Source organism: Anomaloglossus baeobatrachus, chromosome 5 (assembly GCF_048569485.1).
Source record: "Anomaloglossus baeobatrachus isolate aAnoBae1 chromosome 5, aAnoBae1.hap1, whole genome shotgun sequence".
Classification (NCBI taxonomy): Eukaryota; Metazoa; Chordata; class Amphibia; order Anura; family Aromobatidae; genus Anomaloglossus; species Anomaloglossus baeobatrachus.
In genome coordinates, this window is record NC_134357.1 from 597,276,293 (window position 1) to 597,301,130 (window position 24,838).

The 24,838-nt window shown below is 51.4% G+C and overlaps 1 protein-coding gene across 5 annotated transcripts in view; it reads right to left on the bottom strand.

Annotated features, from left to right (window-relative positions):
• LOC142310502 (uncharacterized) overlaps window positions 1-4,931 on the bottom strand; it is a 72,185-nt gene extending 67,254 nt beyond the window's left edge. For 4 of the 5 annotated variants that reach the window (XM_075348031.1, XM_075348033.1, XM_075348030.1 and 1 more), the window contains exon 1: window positions 2,012-2,144. In XM_075348031.1, the coding sequence (XP_075204146.1) occupies window positions 2,012-2,116 (105 nt within the window). In that variant the 5' untranslated portion in view covers window positions 2,117-2,144. Of the gene's footprint in view, window positions 1-2,011; window positions 2,145-4,817 lie in introns of those variants that run through there. The other variant, XM_075348032.1, reaches the window with a different exon arrangement.
• Between the last annotated feature and the right edge of the window lie 19,907 nt (window positions 4,932-24,838).

Below are 24,838 nucleotides of genomic sequence, written 5' to 3' on the forward strand. Positions count from 1 at the left end.
GCAGATACAGGGCAGGCGTACCGCAGATACAGGGCAGGTGGACAGCAGATACAGGGCAGGTGGACAGCAGATACAGGGCAGGTATGCAGCAGATACAGGGCAGGTGGACAGCAGATACAGGGCAGGTGGACAGCAGATACAGGGCAGGTGGACAGCAGATACAGGGCAGGTGGACAGCAGATACAGGGCAGGTGGACAGCAGATACAGGGCAGGTGGACAGCAGATACAGGGCAGGTGCACAGCACATACAGGGCAGGTGGACAGCAGGTACAGGGCAGGTGGACAGCAGGTACAGGGCAGGTGGACAGCAGGTACAGGGCAGGTGGACAGCAGACACAGGGAAGGTGCACAGCAGATACAGGGCAGGTGCACAGCAGATACAGGGCAGGTGCACAGCAGATACAGGGCAGGTGCACAGCAGATACAGGGCAGGTGCACAGCAGATACAGGGCAGGTGCACAGTAGATACAGGGCAAGTGCACAGCAGATACAGGGCAAGTGCACAGCAGATACAGGGCAGGTGGACAGCAGATACAGGGCAGGTGGACAGCAGATACAGGGCAGGTGGACAGCAGATACACAGCAGGTGCACAGCAGGTACAGGGCAGGTGGACAGCAGATACACGGCAGGTGCACAGCAGGTACAGGGCAGGTGGACAGCAGATACAGGGCAGGTGGACAGCAGATACACGGCAGGTGCCCAGCAGATACAGGGCAGGTGGACAGCAGATACACGGCAGGTGCACAGCAGGTACAGGGCAGGTGGACAGCAGATACACGGCAGGTGGACAGCAGATACAGGGACGGTGGACAGCAGATACAGGGACGGTGGACAGCAGATACACGGCAGGTGGACAGCAGATACAGGGCAGGTGGACAGCAGATACAGGGCAGGTGGACAGCAGATACACGGCAGGTAGACAGCAGATACAGGGCAGGTGGACAGCAGATACATGGCAGGTGGACAGCAGATACAGGGCAGGTGCAAAGCAGGTACAGGGCAGGTGGACAGCAGATACACGGCAGGTGGACAGCAGATACACGGCAGGTGGACAGCAGATACATGGCAGGTGGACAGCAGATACACGGCAGGTGCACAGCAGATACACGGCAGGTGGACAGCAGATACACGGCAGGTGGACAGCAGATACACGGCAGGTGGACAGCAGGTACAGGGCAGGTGGACAGCAGGTACAGGGCAGGTGGACAGCAGATACACGGCAGGTGGACAGCAGATACAGGGCAGGTGGACAGCAGATACACGGCAGGTGGACAGCAGATACAGGGCAGGTGGACAGCAGATACACGGCAGGTGGACAGCAGATACAGGGCAGGTGGACAGCAGATACAGGGCAGGTGGACAGCAGGTACAGGCCAGGTGCACAGCAGATACAGGGCAGGTGGACAGCAGATACAGGGCAGGTGGACAGCAGATACAGGGCAGGTGGACAGCAGATACACGGCAGGTGGACAGCAGATACAGGGCAGGTGGACAGCAGATACACGGCAGGTGGACAGCAGATACAGGACAGGTGGACAGCAGATACAGGGCAGGTGCACAGCAGATACAGGGCAGGTGGACAGCAGATACAGGGCAGGTGGACAGCAGATACACGGCAGGTGGACAGCAGATACAGGGCAGGTGGACAGCAGGTACAGGGCAGGTGCACAGCAGATACAGGGCAGGTGGACAGCAGATACAGGGCAGGTGGACAGCAGATACAGGGCAGGTGGACAGCAGATACACGGCAGGTGGACAGCAGATACAGGGCAGGTGGACAGCAGATACACGGCAGGTGGACAGCAGATACAGGGCAGGTGGACAGCAGATACAGGACAGGTGGACAGCAGATACAGGGCAGGTGCACAGCAGATACAGGGCAGGTGGACAGCAGATACAGGGCAGGTGCACAGCAGATACAGGGACGGTGGACAGCAGATACACGGCAGGTGTACAGCAGATACAGGGCAGGTGGACAGCAGATACAGGGCAGACCTTCGGACTCTCACCATGGTGTCTTTCCTTTTCTTCAAAAATCCCTCAAAAATCAAATTCTTGTGAACGAGCTCCATGGAGTGAGCGTCTTCTGCGGAGTGCGGAGGAAGGAGAGCCATGGCTGGAACTCCCCGCACTTCCTCCTCCACTTCCCTGTCACCGACACACCTGATCCCTACCTGATTAACCCCTGATCCTCCGGCAGACAGGGACGATCCCCTACCTGATTAACCCCTCGCCTTCTGCAGCCAGGGACCATCCCCTACCTGATTAACCCCTCGCCTTCTGCAGCCAGGGACGATCCCCTACCTGATTAACCCCTCATCCTCCATAGCCAGGGACGATCCTCTACCTGATTAACCCCTCGCCTTCTGCAGCCAGGGACCATCCCCTACCTGATTAACCCCTCGCCTTCTGCAGACAGGGACCATCCCCTACCTGATTAACCCCTCGCCTTCTGCAGCCAGGGACCATCCCCTACCTGATTAACCCCTCATCCTCCGGCAGACAGGGACCATCCCCTACCTGATTAACCCCTCGCCTTCTGCAGACAGGGACCATCCCCTACCTGATTAACCCCTCACCTTCTGCAGCCAGGGACCATCCCCTACCTGATTAACCCCTCATCCTCCGGCAGACAGGGACCATCCCCTACCTGATTAACCCCTCGCCTTCTGCAGCCAGGGACCATCCCCTACCTGATTAACCCCTCGCCTTCTGCAGCCAGGACCATCCCCTACCTGATTAACCCCTCGCCTTCTGCAGCCAGGGACCATCCCCTACCTGATTAACCCTCCATCCTCCATAGCCAGGGACAATCCCCTACCTGATTAACCCCTCATCCTCTATAGCCAGGGACGATCACCTACCTGATTAACCCCTCATCCTCCATAGCCAGGGACAATCCCCTACCTGATTAACCCCTCATCCTCCATAGCCACGGACGATCCCCTACCTGATTGTCCCTGGCTATGGAGGATGAGGGGTTAATCACCTACCTGATTAACCCCTCATCCTCCATAGCCAGGGACAATCACCTACCTCATTAACCCTTCATCTTCTGCAGCCAGGGACGATTCCCTACCTGATTAACCCCTCGCCTTCTGCAGCCAGGGACGATTTCCTACCTGATTAACCCCTCACCTTCTGCAGCCAGGGACGATCTCCTACCTGATTAACCCCTCGCCTTCTGCAGCCAGGGACGATTTCCTACCTGATTAACCCCTCACCTTCTGCAGCCAGGGACGATCCCCTACCTGATTAACCCCTCGCCTTCTGCAGCCAGGGACGATCCCCTACCTGATTAACCCCTCATCCTCCATAGCCAGGGACGATCCCCTACCTGATTAACCCCTCACCTTCTGCAGCCAGGGACGATCCCCTACCTGATTAACCCCTCACCTTCTGCAGCCAAGGACGATTTCCTACCTGATTAACCCCTCGCCTTCTGCAGCCAGGGACGATCCCCTACCTGATTAACCCCTCATCCTCCATAGCCAGGGACGATCCTCTACCTGATTAACCCCTCACCTTCTGCAGCCAGGGACGATCCCCTACCTGATTAACCTCTCGCCTTCTGCAGCCAGGGACGATCCCCTACCTAATTAACCCCTCGTCTTCTGCAGCCAGGGACCATCCCCTACCTGATTAACCCCTCATCCTCCATAGCCAGGGGCGATCCCCTACCTAATTAACCCCTTGTCCTCCACAGCAAGGGACGATCCCCTACCTGATTAACCCCTCACCTCTGGCAGCCAGGGATGATACCCTACCTGATTAACCCCTCATCCTCCATAGTCAGGGACAATCCCCCACCTGATTAACCCTTCATCTTCTGCAGCCAGGCACAATACCCTACCTGATTAACCCCTCATCCTCTATAGCCAGGGACGATCCTCTACCTGATTAACCCCTCATCCTCCATAGCCAGGGACAATCACCTACCTCATTAACCCTTCATCTTCTGCAGCCAGGGACGATCCCCTACCTGATTTACCCCTCGCCTTCTGCAGCCAGGGACGATTTCCTACCTGATTAACCCCTCACCTTCTGCAGCCAGGGACGATCCCCTACCTGATTAACCCCTCGCCTTCTGCAGCCAGGGACGATCCCCTACCTCATTAACCCCTCACGTTCTGCAGCCAGGAACGATCCCCTACCTGATTAACCCCTCACCTTCTGCAGCCAGGGACGATTTCCTACCTGATTAACCCCTCGCCTTCTGCAGCCAGGGACGATCCCCTACCTGATTAACCCCTTATCCTCCATAGCCAGGGACGATCCTCTGCCTGATTAACCCCTCACCTTCTGCAGCCAGGGACGATCCCCTACCTGATTAACCCCTCATCCTCCATAGCCAGGGACGATCCCCTACCTGATTAACCCCTCGCCTTCTGCAGCCAGAGACAATCCCCTACCTGATTAACCCCTCGCCTTCTGCAGCCAGGGACGATCCCCTACCTAATTAACCCCTCATCCTCCATAGCCAGGGACGATCCCCTACCTGATTAACCCCTCGCCTTCTGCAGCCAGGGACAATCCCCTACCTGATTAACCCCTCGCCTTCTGCAGCCAGGGACGATCCCCTACCTAATTAACCCCTCATCCTCCATAGCCAGGGACAATCACCTACCTGATTAACCCCTCGCCTTCTGCAGCCAGGGACGATCCCCTACCTAATTAACCCCTCATCCTCCATAGCCAGGGACAATCACCTACCTGATTAACCCCTCACCTTCTGCAGCCAGGGACGATCCCCTACCTAATTAACCCCTCATCCTCCATAGACAGGGACGATCCTCTACTTGATTAACCCCTCACCTTCTGCAGCCAGTGATGCAGCCTGGAAGCTGCCTCACAGTCCATTGTCCGGTCGACTGTGGAAGGACAGCTTCTTCTTGGTGAGGTCTGTCAGAGGCTTCGCCAGGCTACCGCAGTGTGTAACGAGTATTCGCCTATAGTTCCCAGCGGTCCCCAAGAAGAACATCACCTGCTTCTAGGTCCTAGGGGTGGCATCCACTTTCCCAGGCTCTGGCTTCCCGGTGTCCCAGGTACTGGACCTCGCTCATGCCCAACTGATACTTTTCTGGCTTAATGGTCATGCCTGCCTGGTGGATCCGCCTGAGCACCTGTGCCAGATTCTCCAGGTGATCCTCCCAGCTGGGACTAAAGATGGCAATGTCATCCAGGTACGCGGCCGCGTACCCTTCAGGATGTTGATCATCCGCTGAAATGTGGCAGGGGCATTCTTCATTCTGAAAGGCTCTGTGGACTCGTACAGCCTAAACGGGGTGGTAGAGTCACAGCGCTCCAGTGCCTTGCAGGTCAGGAGGATCTGCCAATATCTCCGGCTCACATCCATGAAGGTCAGGTATTTAGCTAAGGCCAACTGATCAAGCAGGTCATCGATGTGTGGCATTTGGTACGCATCAGCGACCATAACAGCGTTGAGCCCCCTGTAGTCCACGCAGAACGGAATGGTTCAGTCCTTCTTTGGCATGAGGACTATGGGCGAAGCCCAAGCGCTGTTGGATGCCTAGATCACCCCCAGCTTCATTCTCCTAGCGCATGTGCTGCTGCACCTCCAGGGAGACCCGATATGCTGAACACCGGATCGGGGGGCGATCCCCAGTGTCCATATGATGGACAGCTGACTTCGGCTTGATGAACAACTCCCGTAAGGGGTGTAGGGTGGCCCACAGCTGGAACTGTTGGTCCTCCAGGAGCTGGGTGCCAACCTCCACATCCTCGGTGGATCCACCTGCCCTAACCTGGGCGAGCATATCCAAGAGGGTTTCCACCTCTCCCTCTTCGGGCAGGTTGCACACGGGGAGTGCACATGCCTCCCGCTCATGATGTGCCTTGATCATGTTCACATGGAAAGCCTTCCGCGTTCCACGGGCAGGGTCCAGGGTGACCAGGTACGTTACAGGGTTGAGCTGCTGGTACATGAGGTATGGGCCTTACCAGGCTGCCTGAAGCTTGTCCTGTGGTACGGGGACCAGTACCCACACCTTTTGACCCAAGTGGAAGGTCCTCTCACAAGCATTCTGGTCGTACCAACGCTTCAGGTCGATCTGGGCTTGCGCCATATTGTCATGCACCAGCTGCATTTTGTCCCAGAAGCACAAGATATACTCAATGACTGACATTCTAGGGGGTGGCTAAGTCCCCTTCCCAAACCTCTTACACCAGAGCCAGGGGGCCCCGCACACGTCGCCCGTACAGAAACTCAAAAGGTTAGAACCCCATTGAGGCCTGTGGAACCTCCTGATAAGCAAATAACAGGTCTGGGAGATACCGCTCCGAGTTATGCTCGTGGGAGTCAACCAACATCTTAAGCATCTGCTTTAAGGTGCCATTGAACCGCTCGCACAGGCCATTAGTCTGTGGATGGTACGGGCTGGCCACCAGATGTTGCACCTGGACTTGCTTACAGAGGGCCTCCATCAGCTGGGACATGAATTGGGTCCCCCGGTCAGTGAGCATTTCCTGGGGAAAACCCACTCGGGAGAAAATCTCCAGCAATGCGGTGGCCACCTTGTCAGCCCGAATGGACGACAAGGCCACTGCTTCTGGGTACCGGGTGGCATAATCTACTACCGTCAGTATGAAGCGTTTCCCGGAGCTGCTGGGGATGGCCAGCGGGCCGACCAGATCCACAGCCACCCTCCTGGAAGGCTCATCGATGATGGGCAAAGATACCAGTGGGGCTTTGGGGCGTGGCCCCGTCTTCCCCACTCTCTGACAGGTGTCACATGAACGGCAGTAGAAAGCAACATTGGACCCCATTTTTGGCCAGTAGAAATGCTGGGTTAACCTGGCCTTGGTCTTAGCGATGCCTAGGTGTCCGGCCATCGGAATCTCATGTGCGATCCGCAACAACTCCATCCGGAACGGATAGGGCACCACCAACTGTCGGTCCCTGGGCCACGCCTCTGGTGAACCCTGCTGGACCGTGACCCAGTACAGCCGTCCTTGGTCCCAGACCACTCGCTCCGGGTCCGAGGGAGGCTGTGCCGCCTGCTCCTTAAGAGCTTTCAGGCTGTCGTCAGCTTCTAACGCTGCCTGAAACCCCTGATGTGGCCAGAATCGACGAGACTGTCACATCTTCGGTCAGTACCCCGGGTCCTGGCCTCCGCCTGACTCGGATGACACTCGGTCAGTAGGGGAAGTGCTATCGGACCTCCGGGAGGCCCCTTGGGTTCCAGCACTCCCACTGCGGGTGACAGCGGCCACAGCCGCTGCGACCGTGGGGCGTGCCTGCTTCTCCTCCGTTCCTGACCAAGTCGCCGGTTCAGGCAGACCTACCTGGCTTCCTGACACCCCGGGTGTGGGGGAACCCTGCACCGAGATCTTACCTGAGAGCACTTCCGCTCCTTGGCCACCCCCAATCTCACCTGCCTATTCCCCCCCTGCAGCAACAGAACCCCGCTGTGAAATCTCCGGGGGCCCCACATTTGCTGTGGTAGCCCCCACCTCACACACTGGTTCTCTCCCTGCAGTATACTGCTCTCTGCTTATCCCTGCAGAGGGCAACAGATCCCAGCTCACTGGCTGATCACCTGTAAAGGCATGGTCACACCTTTCTCCAAGCCCCTCCCCTGTCACAGCTGCAGCTGCGTCTGTCTATGGTGTCAGTGTAAGCAGAAGACCCAGAGCTCACTCCCTCCTCCCTTACAACAGGTACAGATAACACATCCACATCGCCAGGGGGTACGTCAGTACTGGCTGAAAGATCAGCCCTTGGGGATTCGGGGGCCTCAAACTGGGAGGTTATCCGCCCCAAATCTGTCCCAAGTAACACTTTGGCGGGAATCCTATCAGTTATTCCCACCTCCCTCACCCCTCGTCCTGCGCCCCAATCCAAATAAACCTTGGCGATGGGCAGCGCCGTTTCAATGCCTCCAATCCCGGAGACAGCAAGGGTTTCTCCGGGTACCATGTCTTGGGTGGACACCATCTCAGGCCGTACCAGAGTCATCTCAGCGGAGGTGTCTCGCAGTTCCATGGTTATAGACCGGCCGACTGTGACGGGTTGTAAGTTGTCCAGGGACCTACCACCACCCCCACCCACATCACCGTGGGCGGTTTTTGGGATGGGGACAGGGCCAGGGCCTTTGGGCGCTGAGGGCATATGGCCTTGAAGTGTCCAGTTTGGTTGCACTGGTGGCACCGTCTTGGTTCTGCCACTGGCCTGGAGAGGGTGTCAAGGGAGGAATTTTGGGTCAAGACTGCTAATGGAGTCTTCATTTAGGATCCAGAGACGGTGCCCCATTAATGCTGTATACCAGTGCCGATATATATCAATGTATATAAGACAAAGAACACAGACATGCTCTCTTTTCAGCCAGCATCACCAACTGACTCGTATATTACAATAGATCCAATTATACAGTAAGTAAGCATAAATAACCTTGAAACTAACGAATGAGTGCGTTCACTCCCCAATTTCTCTCATCCCTCCTGCCCTCCCGTACATTCCTTTTGTGTGAACATTACTGATAAGAGTTTATAGCTTCACATTCTGGTTTCATCATCTTTAGTTAACTCCTTCATGATTATACAACTTTGAATTATACTATAGGTCTGTGCAATTGCTACACAGACAGACAGATAATTATGCATCTACATCTACATTTTGATTTAGTTATATACACAGATATTCTTATTACGTTTGAACAAACAAGCTATAGCTCAGTGCCACCTCCACAGTCCCCCCTTTAATAAAATATCTGTGAATATTATTAACCTTAAATTTAAAAATTTTCCCCATTTAGATATATTTTATTATTTGGGACTTATTTGTGACCTACTGCCCTTGGGACTTTAATTATATCTATATCTATATATGCGGGCTTTCTATGGGATTGTTGTTTAATTTAACACTACAGGCTTTAGCTCCCCCCTTAAATACTTATTTTTATTTATTAAACATAACTCTATGATTTATAGGGGCTATTAGAATTGGCGTTATTACTCTCATTAGGGCACATTATCCTGATTAAGAAAAATTTAATTTAGACCTTATTTAAAAACTAGCACATAATTAAAAAAAAAACAAAAAAACACAAGAACATTTGGAAATTGTCCATGGTTCTTCTTTCCGGACATGAAACAAAAAGGAGGATGCTTAGTCAGTGCTAGTCCACTTAGGGCCACTTTGTGAACCTGGATAATCTGCTCTTGATAAAAAAAACAACAAAACATGATGAGACTTCATGTGAACAGTTTGTGGTGCAGACTTGGAAAAACCTTCTAGGATAATGGGTAGAATAGCGGCCGCTTTCTGCTTCGGTTGTGTCGCGTCCATTGGTTTTTGAGATGTGACGTCAACTCGCGTGTCACTGCCAGTGCTCAGCAGACTAGGCCGGGGAGACATCAGCCTGATGGGATAGGCTCTTCTAAAACTTTTCCTGAGATGAGAGAATCCATATCTAGCATTTTGTATTAAGGAAAATCACTGAAATTAGTAGGAAACAAAAACATTTGTAAATGGTTAGATTACATTAACCAAACCACATTTTTTGGGTCTATGAAATGGCTGAATTAAGTATTTTCGACTACTCAATTCGTACCTTCAACAGTCCCCCCCTTGACTTACTTCTGCCATTTCCAAATACTAAGGGTACTGTGTTCCCTTAGGAAAAGAGGAAGAAATATCTGTTGGGAAATCCTGCCTGACTGAACTTTGAGGCATGGGTGGAGAGGGAAATGGGATTTCTTCACCGGTTTGAGACCAAGGACCCCTAGGCGAGTCCTCACCCTTTGTAGTTGGACTTTCCCATGTCTCAAGGTTCTCTAAGTCCTCTCTTCTAACTGTTTCGGCAATGATGGTTTGGGACTGTACAGGTTTATTGTAAAGGATAAATATAAGCAGGACGCTCAGTGCAGCTTCGGTGGATCGACCCTTCTGCAATGTGGGGCGTGAATCTATGTTGTCCTGCCGTTGAGCTTTATCGAAATTTCTTAATCAGTCTCCTGACCGAAAACCATATACTACTAACTCTGATTTAAGATCTGGAATTAGAAAATAGACTTATTTATTTCTCTAATTAGTCAATCAAATGAAAATTATACATAATTTGCGCTAGACCAAAGAAAAACATTTTTCATTGGAACCTGTTTATTACTAAAGAGAAACACAACACACACTAAAGAGAAATACAACACGCATTGATTTACAACTTATCAGTTTGTTTTTTACATACCACCATCATGTGCTTTTCAGCAATGACGTCGTGTTCTGCACTGGAAAGCCTCTGACCAGACCTGGAGAGAAATCTACACAACACGCACAGACTTGCATACAACGTGCTCATGATAAACATCTATAATCAGTTTGCAGTCTCTAAGAATGGGTAGAGCAGGTGCAGGGTGTTTCTACGGACTCTTTACAGTTTTCCCTCATTGTTTTAAAAACGTGCTCCACAAGACCGGGTGAGTTTGCCTACCTGGGTACTGAACCCTGGCGTCACCAAAGCGCACACTGATATCCAACTTTCACAGATATTAGTCCATGTTACTTGGGCCATCATTAAGAACAGATCTCATGGCAGAGAAAGCTTACCGCCCTTTATCCACAGACCTTCCTCAGTCAGCCGGCTCCCTGCGTCTCGCACTCCACTCCTTATTGGTTCACTTGATCCTGTAGGGATTTAAGAACACAAGGAGTGACAGAAGTCACTGACGTGACCGGTGTCACCGAGGCATGGTCTTTATGCATGGTAAAGGACTCCTCAACTCTAGGCCCGTTCACTGCTTCTTGGTCCGCTGCACCTGTACGGGGATCTCCATCCGATTCCATCAGCTCAGATCTAGACTTTCTTTTTGGCGTACCTAGCTTATTTGACAACAGGAAAGATCTACATCCTACATACACATTTTGACTATCTTACCTACCTCTGCTCCACCCATCTAAAGAGGCACTTACGTCACTTCCTCCTGTACCGATAGGAGGGGAGAGAGTGGCCTAAATTTAGACTACCTCATGTTGTGCAAATTGTAGCATATCCAGTGCAGAATCGACCATCATCTGGTTTCATCTATAAAAACAAAAACTAAAAGAAATATAGATTAGATCATTCCTATAACAGACATATATTCCTACATTCATAATAATCCAATAAACATGACATAACTGTTGCAAAAGAAAGGCCAGCTTTAAAGCCTGCTTTAAAGCCTATCCAATATGTCTCCTGCTAGAAAAATATAATAGATATCTACTTCCTCCCTTTTTATATATACTACTTTGACAATATATAGATCTATAACAGTAAACAATATGATTAACCAACAAATAAATATAACTTATACTCTACTGGGAAATTTTGGAACCTTACAACAGGGTTCATAGATATTCTGTATCTACAAAAGAAAAAGGAAAATAATCAATATTGGCAGTCTGTATGCAAAAATAATAGAAAACAAAAACATAACCATAAAAACAAAAAAACCTAATTTGTATATTTTAAAAAAAATATACTTTTCCCTGCAAAATTAATTTAATTATTTAAATAGCAGCAGAATACTATTGATAATCTCCTATGAAATTTTGAACTCTAAGGATTAAACAAAATCCACTCCACCAGCCGGAAAAAGCACTTGTTAGTACATAAGACAGAAACCGCTTTGTAAATCTGCTGAAACTACTTTTTTTTTTTTTTAACAACTTATAATAACTAGCAGCGTACTGTATACCCTCCCACACATCCCTGCAGAAGTGCGAGAGCATCATTAAAATTGATAGCTTGGGACTGGAAATCACTGCAACAAAAGCAAGCAGTCCGGGGCTCCCCCTGTGTCATTAGGGAAGGTTGGGGCAGACTCCTGGGTGCAGCCGGACTGTGGGCAGTATCTTGGGAAATCTCCTGGGACTGATTTAAAGGGATACTGTGATATTCTGGGAAAAGGCACACCTGGCTTCAGGTAGATCATTACTGAATCTACAGGGAACACCTTTATTGTAAATTTATGTGTTGCAAGTTTTGGTTACGGTTTTGAGGGTACCTGGCCAAACACTGAGATTTGGGGGTGTGACACTTTCTTTGATAGTGACCGGGCTGACCACATTGCCAACAATTCTGTTGCTGGCTTTGTTGATTGGGAGCTACGTATACGGGGTTTGGACTTTGTTGGGGCATGGGCTGTGGCGGGGGCTGCACCGGCACATTTGTATATACCAATTGATCTTGAGCCCATCTTTTTAAAGCAACACAATACTGTTGTCCACTTTGGAAAATGGTGTCATCAGTGCCTGGGGGCATTGTGAGATGGGGCTCCATTAAGGGCCAAAAACTGTCTCCTGCTTTTACTTTGGTGAGATTATCTAGGTCCTTCCGCGCAGCTGAGTATAACTGATGGACCTGTAGCATCTTCCTATAAAATCGCATAGGGTTAATGCTGGGATCTGGCAAGCAGGGGATTAATGCCGCTGACTGGGTGGGGTTGAAAGGGACATATTTAAATGAGGGCTGTTCCTCGTCAGGTTCGGGGTAAGGCTCACTATGTGTCCTAAGGGAAAAAGGGGGATCCAAGGGGAGGGGATTGGTAATTGGGGAGTGTGACTGCAGACTGGCCGGTGAGGGGAGAGATGGCATTGTAGGTATGGGAGGGAAAATGGGTATGGGTATGGAAAGGGTTAAGGGATGCTGTCTAGTGACTGCAGCATCTGTGAATATCTCCGAAACGGGGAATAGAATGGGGATCAGGTTGTGGGGCAGCAACAAAACAACCTATCGGAGGACCCTCAGATCTGTCCTCAGACTCGGGTAACATATAGTAAAACACAACATCTCCTCGCTCATCCTCTTCTTTGACCTCAATATATCTTTCTGATAGCAATGCCTGCGATATTCTGCCAAACAATTCTGCATCATTCAACAATCTCCTGTCTTTTAACTTGCCCTTTTTTGCTTTCAATGCTGTTGCCCATAGTGACGGTTGTAGCCGACCTCCTTTTGGTAATTCTAACATTTTAAACATCTCCAAGGCACGGCGTACAGCTTTCTTCCCTTCTCTCTCTGCAACCAGCTCTAACACATTCTGTGAACCTTCAGGCCTCTCAACTTTCGGTCTCCTCTGTCTGAACATTTTTGCTATGTTGGTGGTGTCTGGATTACACTAATATGACTATGCGGTGTACGTTAGAGTCCGGCCGGCACCTAAGGCTACACCTCTATACTAGCTGGCAACTCCTCAGCTATATAGTAATAAGGGTATCCCGCGTCACGGAGGAGGGGTACAAAATGTATTCCCTCCGGACTTGATCAGCTGCACCAATATTTTTTATTGTCCTAACTCACTATCTTCGGTCACGTGAAAATCTTCCGTGTCACGGAGGAGGTCGTACAAGAATGCATATGCACATACAAACAAGTCCTGGCCTCCGGACTTGGTCAGCTGTATCAATATTTAAACGTCCTAACTCACTATCTTCGGTCTCGGGAACCCCCCCACGTCTTTAATTACAGACCGGGTCAGTCTAACTAGCTATATCCAGACACCACCATCTTTCCTGCCCTAACAACCGTCCTCTGGATCCCATGTGACACTCGATCCACACCTCAGGGCTGGGATCATGCTCTGAGCTCCAGCGGGCACTACCCCTGAGTCACAATCAGGTACCTTTTAACACCGATATGGACACACAGCCCGTCACTCCCTCCTCTCCAAAACCAACCACAACGGTAGTGAATACACAGTATGTAACACTTACCCGTGGGGTCGGAGGTGATCAGCCTGTTTGGAGGAGAGGGAGATCTCAGTCCGCGACGTCCAAACCATCGGTATCTCCAGGTCGGTAATGTGTCCTTGAAGGAGCTCCACGTTGGTGCGCCAAACTGTCAAGGGAGGAATTTTGGGTCAAGACTGCTAATGGAGTCTTCATTTAGGATCCAGAGACGGTGCCCCATTAATGCTGTATACCAGTGCCGATATATATCAATGTATATAAGACAAAGAACACAGACATGCTCTCTTTTCAGCCAGCATCACCAACTGACTCGTATATTACAATAGATCCAATTATACAGTAAGTAAGCATAAATAACCTTGAAACTAACGAATGAGTGCGTTCACTCCCCAATTTCTCTCATCCCTCCTGCCCTCCCGTACATTCCTTTTGTGTGAACATTACTGATAAGAGTTTATAGCTTCACATTCTGGTTTCATCATCTTTAGTTAACTCCTTCATGATTATACAACTTTGAATTATACTATAGGTCTGTGCAATTGCTACACAGACAGATAATTTTGCATCTACATCTACATTTTGATTTAGTTATATACACAGATATTCTTATTACGTTTGAACAAACAAGCTATAGCTCAGTGCCACCTCCACAAGGGGAGTCGAGGGGGACACCCCCTGCAGTCTAGGGGCATGTGGGGCAGTCGCAGTATTCATCTTACCCCCTCTCCAGGTGCTGCTGGCGGCCGCTCCCTTGGCCTCAGGGGCCCGATTGTTGGTGTAGCCATCCGCCAGGGCAGATGTAGCAGTGGACCCCTTTGGCTTCTGGTCTCGGATGAACTGGCGGAGATCCTCAGGGCAGTTCCACAAGAGTTGCTCCGTGATGAACAAATCCAGGATCTCCGGTCCGGTGGTAAGCTGCAGGCCTTGGGTCTGATGGTCGGCAGGTGGTCAGCCCAGGTGTCCTTTGGTCCCTTCTGCAGTCTCCGGAACTTCTTGCGGTAGGATTCCGGAGTAAAATTGTACTGTTGGATCAGGGCCCGCTTGAGGGCGTCATAGCCCTGATCTGCCTCAGCAGGCAAGTCCCCAAGGATATCCAGGGCCTTACCCCTTAAACGGGGGGTCAGGTACTTGGCCCACTGGTCCTTGTCCAGATGGTGCTGCAGGCAAGTCCGTTCAAAGGCAGTCAGAAAAGAGTCCAAGTCTCCATCCTTCTCCAGCACTGGGAAGTCCTCAACCTGGACCTTTGGAAGCTTGGTGTCTCGACTATCCCGGGTGGATGATGAGGGCTGGAGCTGAAATAGCTGCAGCTTGTGGTCACGCTCTGCCTTGCGTTCTCTTTAAATATTGTATCTTCTATAATTGTTACTTGTTTGTATATGTTTATGTATATGATATGTATATGAGCCTCCTGAATTGTAAAGCGCTGTGGAATATGTTGGCGCTATATAAATAAAGATTATTATTATTCTCGCTCAGCAGCCTCACGCTCTGCCTTGCGCTCTGCCATGAGGTCCTTGTAGCCCTCCCGGTCTCCAGCCTAGAGTAGGGCCATAGCCATTTGTAGAAGGGCATCTGAGCCTGTCAGGCTCGGTGGATTGGCAAGTGGTGATCTGCGGCACTCTGCAGAGCCTGGTGATAAGCGACCCGCTGCAGAGTGGAGGACTGGAATCTGGCTCCCTGAGGACCCTTGGGTGAGCTCCTCCTCATCTTGTCCATAATTGCCAATTTGTGCGATGTCCTCTGCAGAGCTGTTATCGGGCGTTGGGCTCCTGGAGGACTCGTGGACAACCTCCTCATCGCTGCGCACAACACCGTTCTCCCCCTCTTCGGCTCTTGCCTTAGCATTGGCCAGTTGCATAGCTCTGCTCCTGGTGCCATCAGCCATTCTTGCAGACTTTGGTCACTGACACAGAACAATATATGGAATTATTAATCAAGTTGAATGAGGTTAATGCAGGGGAAATGGAGACAGAAATTTAATCTATTCAGGAGAAACTTAAAAAGGAATTACCGGAAGAACAACTAACCAAATTTAATACGGAAGTAGACAGCGAATTTGTGAAATGGGAAAATTAAATTAGGACCATAAAAACTAAGAGGCTCCAAAGGGACATGAATGACCGTGCTAACAAACAGGTCTATAGATGGAGAAAAGGTCGTTTTAATCAACCCAATCATAATAGACCAAGATCTGTATCCATGTCATCCCGTACCTCGGGGGAAAGTACGGAAGTGGAGGAGAAGGATGAGAACCATACTTCCCTGAATAACAAAAAATCTTATGGGGATCCTAGACAGACCCAGGGAGCAGCTCAGGGGAAAAGGAAGGGAATCTCACCCGTGATACCCCAAGAACAACAAAGAAATAAAAAGAGTCAACTGGAGGTAATCAACCTGTCCACCCGTTCTTTGACCGAAGCTCAGGTGCAGGTCCTTCAATTGGGGTTATCATTTGAGCCTACGGGCACCTTTGATCTATTTACCACAGTGAAGGACCTCCACCTTTTTGCTCGAAAATTGATGTTGCACAAATTACATCATAAGGTTAATAAGCGTGAGGAAACACTTACTGAGAGAGAACAGGAAGCGATTGCTATCCTAGAAGAGTTGGAGAGGGCAGGTGATGGCGGTGTGTCTACTGTATTCCCAAGAAAAAATCTTCCGAGATCAACGTTTCCTCCTTTGTCCATCTGTCCGCAAATTGAGATTTTTGTCAGGTTAGTCACCAAGGAACTTGAGAAAATTCCTAAATATAGCTCTGGTGACAACCTGACTAGACAGCAACGTACCGCTATTCAAGAACTCCGTAACATGACTAATGTTGTAATAAAGAATGCGGATAAAGGAGAAGAAGGGAATTTTGTTACTTACCGTAAATTCCTTTTCTTCTAGCTCCAATTGGGAGACCCAGACGATTGGGTGTATAGCTACTGCCTCCGGAGGCCACACAAAGCATTACACTAAAAAGTGTAAGGCCCCTCCCCTTCTGGCTATACACCCCCCGTGGGATCACGGGCTGATCAGTTTTAGTGCAAAAGCAAGAAGGAGGAAAGCCAATAACTGGTTAAACAAATTCAATCCGAAGGAACATCGGAGAACTGAAACCATTCAACATGAACAACATGTGTACCCGAACAAACCAAAAATCCCGAAGGAAACAGGGGCGGGTGCTGGGTCTCCCAATTGGAGCTAGAAGAAAAGGAATTTACGGTAAGTAACAAAATTCCCTTCTTCTTCGGCGCTCCATTGGGAGACCCAGACGATTGGGACGTCCAAAAGCAGTCCCTGGGTGGGTAAATGAATACCTCAAGTTTGGACTGTAAAAACAGCCCTTCCCTACATGGAGGCAACCTCCGCCTGCAGGACTCATCTACTTAGGCTGGCATCCGCCTAAGCGTAGGCATGCACCTGAAAATGCTTGGTGAAGGTGTGCAGACTCGACCAGGTAGCCGCCTGGCACACCTGCTGAGCCGTAGCCTGGTGCCGTAATGCCCAGGACGCACCCACGGCTCTGGTAGAATGGGCCTTCAGCCCTGATGGAACCGGAAGCCCAGTAGAACGGTAGGCTTCAAGGATTGGTTCCTTGATCCATCGAGCCAGGGTGGATTTTGCAGCCTGCGACCCCTTGCGCTGACCAGTGACAAGGACAAAGAGTGCATCCGAGCGGCGCAGGGGCGCCGTGCGGGAATGTAGATTCTGGGTGCTCTACACCAGATCCAATAATGCAAAGCCATTACATATCGATGAAATGGATAAAAGGAAGGTAAGGAGATATCCTGATTGTGATAAGAAGGGGATACCACCTTAGGGAGAAACTCTGGGATCGGGCGCAGCACTACCTTATCTTGGTGAACACCAGGAAGGGAGCTTTGGATGACCGCGCTGCTAGTTCGGACACTCTCCGAAGAGACGTGACCGCTACCAGAAAGGCCACTCTCTGTGAAAGTCGAGAAAGTGAAACATCCCTCAGAGGCTCGAAGGGCGGCTCCTGGAGAGCAATTAATACCCTGTTCAGATCCCATGGGTCTAACGGCCTCTTGTACGGAGGGACAATGTGATAACCCCCCTGCAGGAACGTGCGTACCTGAGGAAGTCGTACTAGGCGCTTCTGAAAGAATACCGTCAGCGCTGCGACTTGTCCTTTAAGGGAGCCGAGCGACAAACCTTTTCCCAATCCAGATGCAGGAAGGGAGGAAAAAGGAGACAATGCAAATGGCCAGGGAGACACTCCCTAAGCAGAGCACCAAGATAAGAATAACTTCCACGTCTTGTGGTAGATCTTGGCAGACGTCGGCTTCCTAGCCCGTCTCATGGTGGCAATGACGTCTTGAGATAATCCTGAAGACGCTAGGATCTCGGACTCGATGGCCACACAGTCAGGTTCAGGGCCGTAGAATTCAGTGGAAAAAACGGCCCTTGGGACAGTAAGTCTGGCCGGTCTGAGAGTGCCCACGGTTGGCCGACCGTGAGATGCCACAAATCCGGGAACCACGACCTCCTCGGCCAGTCTGGGACGACGAGGATGGCGCGGCGGCAATCGGAGCTGAGCTTGCGTAGCACTCTGGGCAACAGTGCCAGAGGTGGAAACACATAGGGTAGCTGGAACTGCGACCAATCCTGAACTAGGGCGCCTGCCGCCAGAGCTCTTTGCTCGTGAGACCGCGCCATGAAAATCGGGACCTTGTTGTTGTGCCGAGACGCCATTAGGTCGACGTCCGGCATCCCCCAGCGGCTACAGATTTCCTGACACCATTCTGGGTGCAGAGGCCATTCCCCTGCGTCCATGCCCTGGCGACTGAGGAAGTCTGCTTCCCAATTTTCTACGCCCGGGATGTGAACTGCGGATATGGTGGATGCTCTGTCTCCCACCCACATCAGAATCCGCCGGATTGCCTGGTAGGCTTGGCGATGCGTGTTCCGCCTTGGTGGGTGATGTATGCCACCGCTGTGGAATTGTCCGACTGAATTCGGATCTGTTTTCCTTCCAGCCACTGCTGGAAGGCTTGCAGGGCAAGATACACTGCCCAGATTTCCAGAACATTGATCTGAAGGATGGACTCCTCTGAAGAGAGTCCTTGACCGTCTGAGAAGGGAGACGTTCCTGTCTAGGGACGTCGACTCCCCAACCCATTGGCAAAGCATGTCCCATTGAAGTGGACGCAGATGAAACTGCGCGAAAGTGACTGCCTCTGCATGAGGCGTCTTAAGGGGTGTGACTGGCCTTGAAGGAGAGACTGCACCCCCGTCTGTAGTAAACGCTGCTTGTCCAGCGGAAGCTTCACTATCGCTGAGGGAGTGTGAAACTCCATGCCCAGATATGTCAGCGATTGGGTCGGTGCCCGATTTAACCTTGAAAAGTTTATGATCCACCCGAAACTCTGGAGAGTCTCCAGCGCCACGTTCAGGCTGTGTTGGCATGCCTCTTGAGAGGGTGCCTTGACAAGTGGATCGTCCCAGTAAGGATCACAGAGTGACCCTGAGAGTGCAGGACTGCTCCCACTGCTGCCCTGAACTTGGTGAAAACCCGTAGGGCTGTCGCCAGACCGAAGGGCAGGGCTACGAACTGAAGATGCTCGTCTTCAATAACGAAACGCAGCAAACGCTGGTGCTCTGGAGCAATCGGCACGTGGAGATAGGCATCCTGATGTCTATTGATGCTAGGAAATCTCCTTGAGACATTGAGGCAATGACGGAGCGGAGGGTTACATCCGGAACCGCCTGGCCTTCACGTGCTTGGTGAGCAGTTTTAGGTCCAGAACGGAACGGAAAGAGCCACCCTTTTTTGGCACCCCAATCAGATTGGAGGAAAAAAACGTGTCTTGTTCCTGAAGAGGAACAGGGATTACCACTCCTTCTGCCTGCAGAAGAGCATCGGCTCGGTGGGGGGGGGGGAAGTTCTGAAGAATCGAGCCGGAGGACGAGAACAGAGCTCTATCCTGTACACGTGAGACACAATGTCTCTCACTCACCGGTCTTTGACCTGTGGCAGCTAAATGTCGCCAAGCGGGAGAGTCTGCCACCAACCGCGGATGCGGAGAGAGAGAGCTGAAAGTCATGAGGAGACCGCCTTGGTAGCGGTTCCTCCGGCTGCCTTCCTTGGGCGTGATTGAGCCCGGCCGGAATCTGAGCCCCTCTGAGCCTTTTGAGCCCTTTTGGACGAGGACAATTGGGACCTGCCCGAGCCTGGGAAGGACCGAAACCTCGACTGTCCCTCCAGGACAGCATTACTAGGGTAAGTCGCAATGTAGACATTGCGAGGTTAAGGACACCACCTGCGGCACAGATGTACATGTGCTCAAGACCAGCTGCGCAAGACCAGCTGAAATAGCTTAGAGTGCCCATACGGCTGCGAATGCCGGAGCAACCGACACGCTGATAGCTTCACAGACAGATTTCAACCAGAGGTCCATCTGTCTGTCAATGGCATCTTTAAGTGAAGTCCCATCTCCACTGCAACTATGGATCTAGTCGCAAGCCTGGAGATTGGGGGATCCACCTTTGGACCCTGGGTCCAGCGCTTTACCACGTCAGGGGGAAGGGATAACGTGTATCCTTAATACGTTTGGAGAAAACGTTTATCTGGTAAGCGTGGTGTTTCTGAACTGCTTCTCTGAAGTCAGCGTGGCCAGAAAGAAGGGAATTTTGTTACTTACCGTAAATTCCTTTTCTTCTAGCTCTTATTGGGAGACCCAGACGATTGGGGTATAGCTACTGCCCTCTGGAGGCCACACAAAGCACTACATTAAAAGTGCAAGGCCCCTCCCCCTCTGGCTATACCCCCCCGTGGTATCACGGGTTCTCCAGTTTTAGTGCCAAAGCAAGAAGGAGGAAGCCAATAACTGGTTTAAACAAATTAACTCCGAATAACATCGGAGAACTGAAAAACCGTTCAACATGAACAACATGTGTACCCGCAAACAACAAAAAAACATCCCGAAGGACAACAGGGCGGGTGCTGGGTCTCCCAATAAGAGCTAGAAGAAAAGGAATTTACGGTAAGTAACAAAATTCCCTTCTTCTTCAGCGCTCTATTGGGAGACCCAGACGATTGGGACGTCCAAAAGCTGTCCCTGGGTGGGTAAATAAATACCTCATGTTAGAGCTGCAAAACAGCCCTCCCCTACGGGGGTGTCACTGCCGCCTGCAGGACTCTTCTACCTAAGCTGGCATCCGCCGAAGCATAGGTATGCACCTGATAATGCTTGGTGAAAGTGTGCAGACTGGACCAGGTAGCTGCCTGGCACACCTGTTGAGCCGAAGCCTGGTGACGTAATGCCCAGGACGCACCCACGGCTCTGGTGGAGTGGGCTTTTAGCCCCGAAGGAACCGGAAGCCCCGCAGAACGGTAGGCCTCTAGAATTGGTTCTTTGATCCATCGAGCCAGGGTGGCTTTAGAAGCCTGCAACCCCTTGCGCGGACCAGCGACAAGGACGAAAAGTGCATCGGCACGGCGTATGGGCGCCGTGCGGGAAATGTAGATTCTGAGTGCTCTCACCAGATCTAGCAAACGTAAGGCCTTTTCATACCGGTGAACCGGATGAGGGCAAAAAGAAGGCAAGGAAATATCCTGATTAAGATGAAAAGAGGATACGACCTTAGGGAGAAACTCCGGAATGGGGCGCAGCACAACCTTGTCCTGGTGAAACACCAGGAAGGGAGCCTTAGATGACAGAGCTGCCAGCTCAGACACTCGCCGAAGCGATGTGATTGCAACAAGAAACGCCACTTTCTGCGACAGCCGAGAAAAGGAAACTTCCTTCAGAGGCTCGAAGGGCGGCTTCTGGAGAGCAACTAGTACCCTGTTCAGATCCCATGGATCTAACGGTCGCTTGTACGGGGGCACAATATGACAGACCCCCTGCAGGAACGTGCGCACCTTAGGAAGACGTGCTAGACGCTTCTGAAAAAACACGGATAGTGCCGAAACTTGCCCTTTAAGGGAACTGAGCGACAAGCCCTTTTCTAACCCCGATTGCAGGAAGGAAAGAAACTTGGGCAATGCAAATGGCCAGGGAGACACTCCCTGAGCAGAGCACCAGGACAAGAAAATCTTCCACGTTCTGTGGTAGATCTTAGCCGAATTCGACTTTCTAGCTTGTCTCATTGTGGCAATGACTCCCTGAGATAATCCAGCAGAAGCTAGGATCCAGGACTCAATGGCCACACAGTCAGGTTCAGGGCCGCAGAATTCTGATGGAAAAACGGCCCTTGGGACAGTAAGTCTGGTCGGTCTGGCAGTGACCACGGTCGACCGATCGTGAGATGCCACAGATCCGGATACCACGACCTCCTCGGCCAGTCTGGAGCGACGAGTATGACGCGGCTGCACTCGGATCTGATCTTGCGTAGCACTCTGGGCAAGAGCGCCAGAGGCGGAAACACGTATGGGAGCTGAAACTGCGACCAATCTTGAACCAAGGCGTCTGCCGCCAGAGCTCTTTGATCGCGCGACCTCGCCATGAATGCCGGGACCTTGTTGTTGTGCCGGGATGCCATTAGGTCGACGTCCGGCACTCCCCAGCGGCGACAGATTTCCTGAAACACGTCCGGGTGAAGGGACCATTCCCCTGCGTCCATGCCCTGGCGACTGAGGAAGTCTGCTTCCCAGTTTTCTACGCCTGGGATGTGAACCGCGGATATGGTGGATGCTCTGTCCTCCACCCACATTAGAATGCGCCGGACTTCTTGGAAGGCTTGCCGACTGCGCGTCCCTCCTTGGTGGTTGATGTATGCCACCGCTGTGGAGTTGTCCGATTGGATTCGGATCTGCTTTCCTTCCAGCCACTGTTGGAAGGCCAGTAGAGCCAGATACACTGCTCTGATCTCCAGAACATTGATCTGAAGGGTGGACTCCTGCGGAGTCCACGTCCCCTGAGCCCTGTGGTGGAGAAATACTGCTCCCCACCCTGACAGACTCGCATCTGTCGTGACTACTGCCCAGGATGGGGGCAGGAAGGATCTTCCCTGAGACAATGATGTGGGAAGGAGCCACCATTGTAGAGAGTCTTTGGCCGTCTGGGAAAGCGAGACTTTCCTGTCCAGGGACGTTGACTTCCCGTCCCATTGGCGGAGAATGTCCCATTGAAGTGGGCGCAGATGAAACTGCGCAAAGGGAACTGCTTCCATGGCTGCCACCATCTTCCCTAGGAAATGCATGAGGCGCCGCAAGGGATGCAACTGGCCCTGCAGGAGAGATTGCACCCCTGTCTGTAGTGACCGCTGCTTGTCCAGCGGAAGCTTCACTATCGCTGCTAGAGTATGAAACTCCATGCCAAGATACGTTAGTGACTGAGTCGGTGATAGGATCGACTTTGGAAAGTTGATGATCCATCCGAAAGACTGTAGAGTCTCCAGCGTAGCATTCAGACTGAGTTGGCATGCCTCCTGAGAGGGAGCTTTGACCAATAAGTCGTCTAGGTAAGGAATCACCGAGTGTCCCTGAGAGTGCAAGACTGCTACCACCGCCGCCATGACCTTGGTGAAGACCCGTGGGGCTGTCGCCAGACCAAATGGAAGAGCTACGAACTGAAAATGGTCGTCTCCTATCACAAAACGTAGAAAACGTTGATGTTCTGTAGCAATTGGCACGTGGAGATAAGCATCCTTGATGTCTATTGAGGCAAGGAAGTCTCCTCTGGACATTGAGGCAATGACAGAGCGGAGGGTTTCCATCCGGAACCTCCTGGCGTGCACATGTTTGTTGAGCCGTTTTAGGTCCAGAACAGGACGGAACGAGCCGTCCTTTTTTGGAACCACAAAGAGATTGGAGTAAAACCCTTGCCCTTGTTCCTGAGGAGGGACTGGGATAACCACTCCTTCCGCTTTTAGGGAATCCACCGCCTGCAGCAGAGCATCTGCTCGGTCTGGCCGTGGGGAGGTTCTGAAGAACCGAGCTGGAGGACGAGAATTGAACTCGATTCTGTACCCGCGAGACAAAATGTCCGTCACCCACCGGTCTTTGACCTGTGACATCCAAATGCCGGAAAAGCGGGAGAGCCTGCCCCCGACCGGCGATGCGGAGGGGGGGGGCTGGAAGTCATGAGGTAGCCGCTTTGGAAGCGGTACCTCCATTTGCTTTCTTGGGGCGTGTGTGAGTCCGCCACGAATCTGAGTTTCTTTGCGTCCTCTGAGTCCCTTTGGACGAGGTAAATGGTGTCTTGCCCGAACCTCGAAAGGACTGAAACCTCTGCTGCCACTTTTTCTGCTGAGGTTTGGGTGTTCTGGGTTGTGGTAAAGAGGAGTCTTTACCCTTGGACTGTTTAATGATGTCAGCCAATGGCTCGCCAAACAGTCTCTCTCTAGACAAAGGCAAACTGGTTAAACATTTTTTGGAACCAGCATCTGCTTTCCAGTCCTTTAACCACAAGGCTCTGCGCAAAACTACCGAATTGGCGGACGCCATTGAGGTGCGACTGGTAGATTCTAGGACCGCATTGATAGCGTAAGACGCAAACGCCGACATCTGCGTGGTAAGGTGCGCCACTTGCGGCACTGCTGGATGCATGATAGCATCCACTTTTGCTAAGCCAGCTGAAATAGCCTGGAGTGCCCAAACGGCTGCGAATGCCGGAGCAAACGACGCGCCTATAGCTTCATAGACAGATTTTAACCAAAGGTCCATCTGTCTGTCATTGGCATCTTTAAGTGAAGCGCCATCCTCCACTGCAACTATGGATCTAGCTGCAAGTTTGGAAATCGGGGGGTCTACCTTTGGACACTGTGTCCAGCGCTTGACCACCTCAGGGGGGAAAGGGAAACGCGTATCTTTAGATCGTTTAGAGAAACGCCTTTCTGGGTGAGCGTCGTGCTTCTGGATTGATTCTCTGAAGTCAGAGTGATCTAACAAAGCACTCAATTTACGCTTGGGATAAAGGAAACGAAACTTTTCCTGCTCCGCAGCCGCCTCTTCTGCTGAAGGGGCTGGGGGAGAAATATCCAACAGCCTATTGATGGCTGAGATAAGGTCGTCTACCATGGCATCCCCATCCGGGGTATCCAGGTTGAGAGGGGTTCCAGGAATGGATTCCTGATCACTCTCATCAGACACATCACAGGGAGACTGATTGCGCTGAGACCCTGAGCAGTGTGAAGACGTCGAGGGTCTTTCCCAGCGAGCTCGCTTAGGGTGGCTGGGGCCATCATCTGAGTC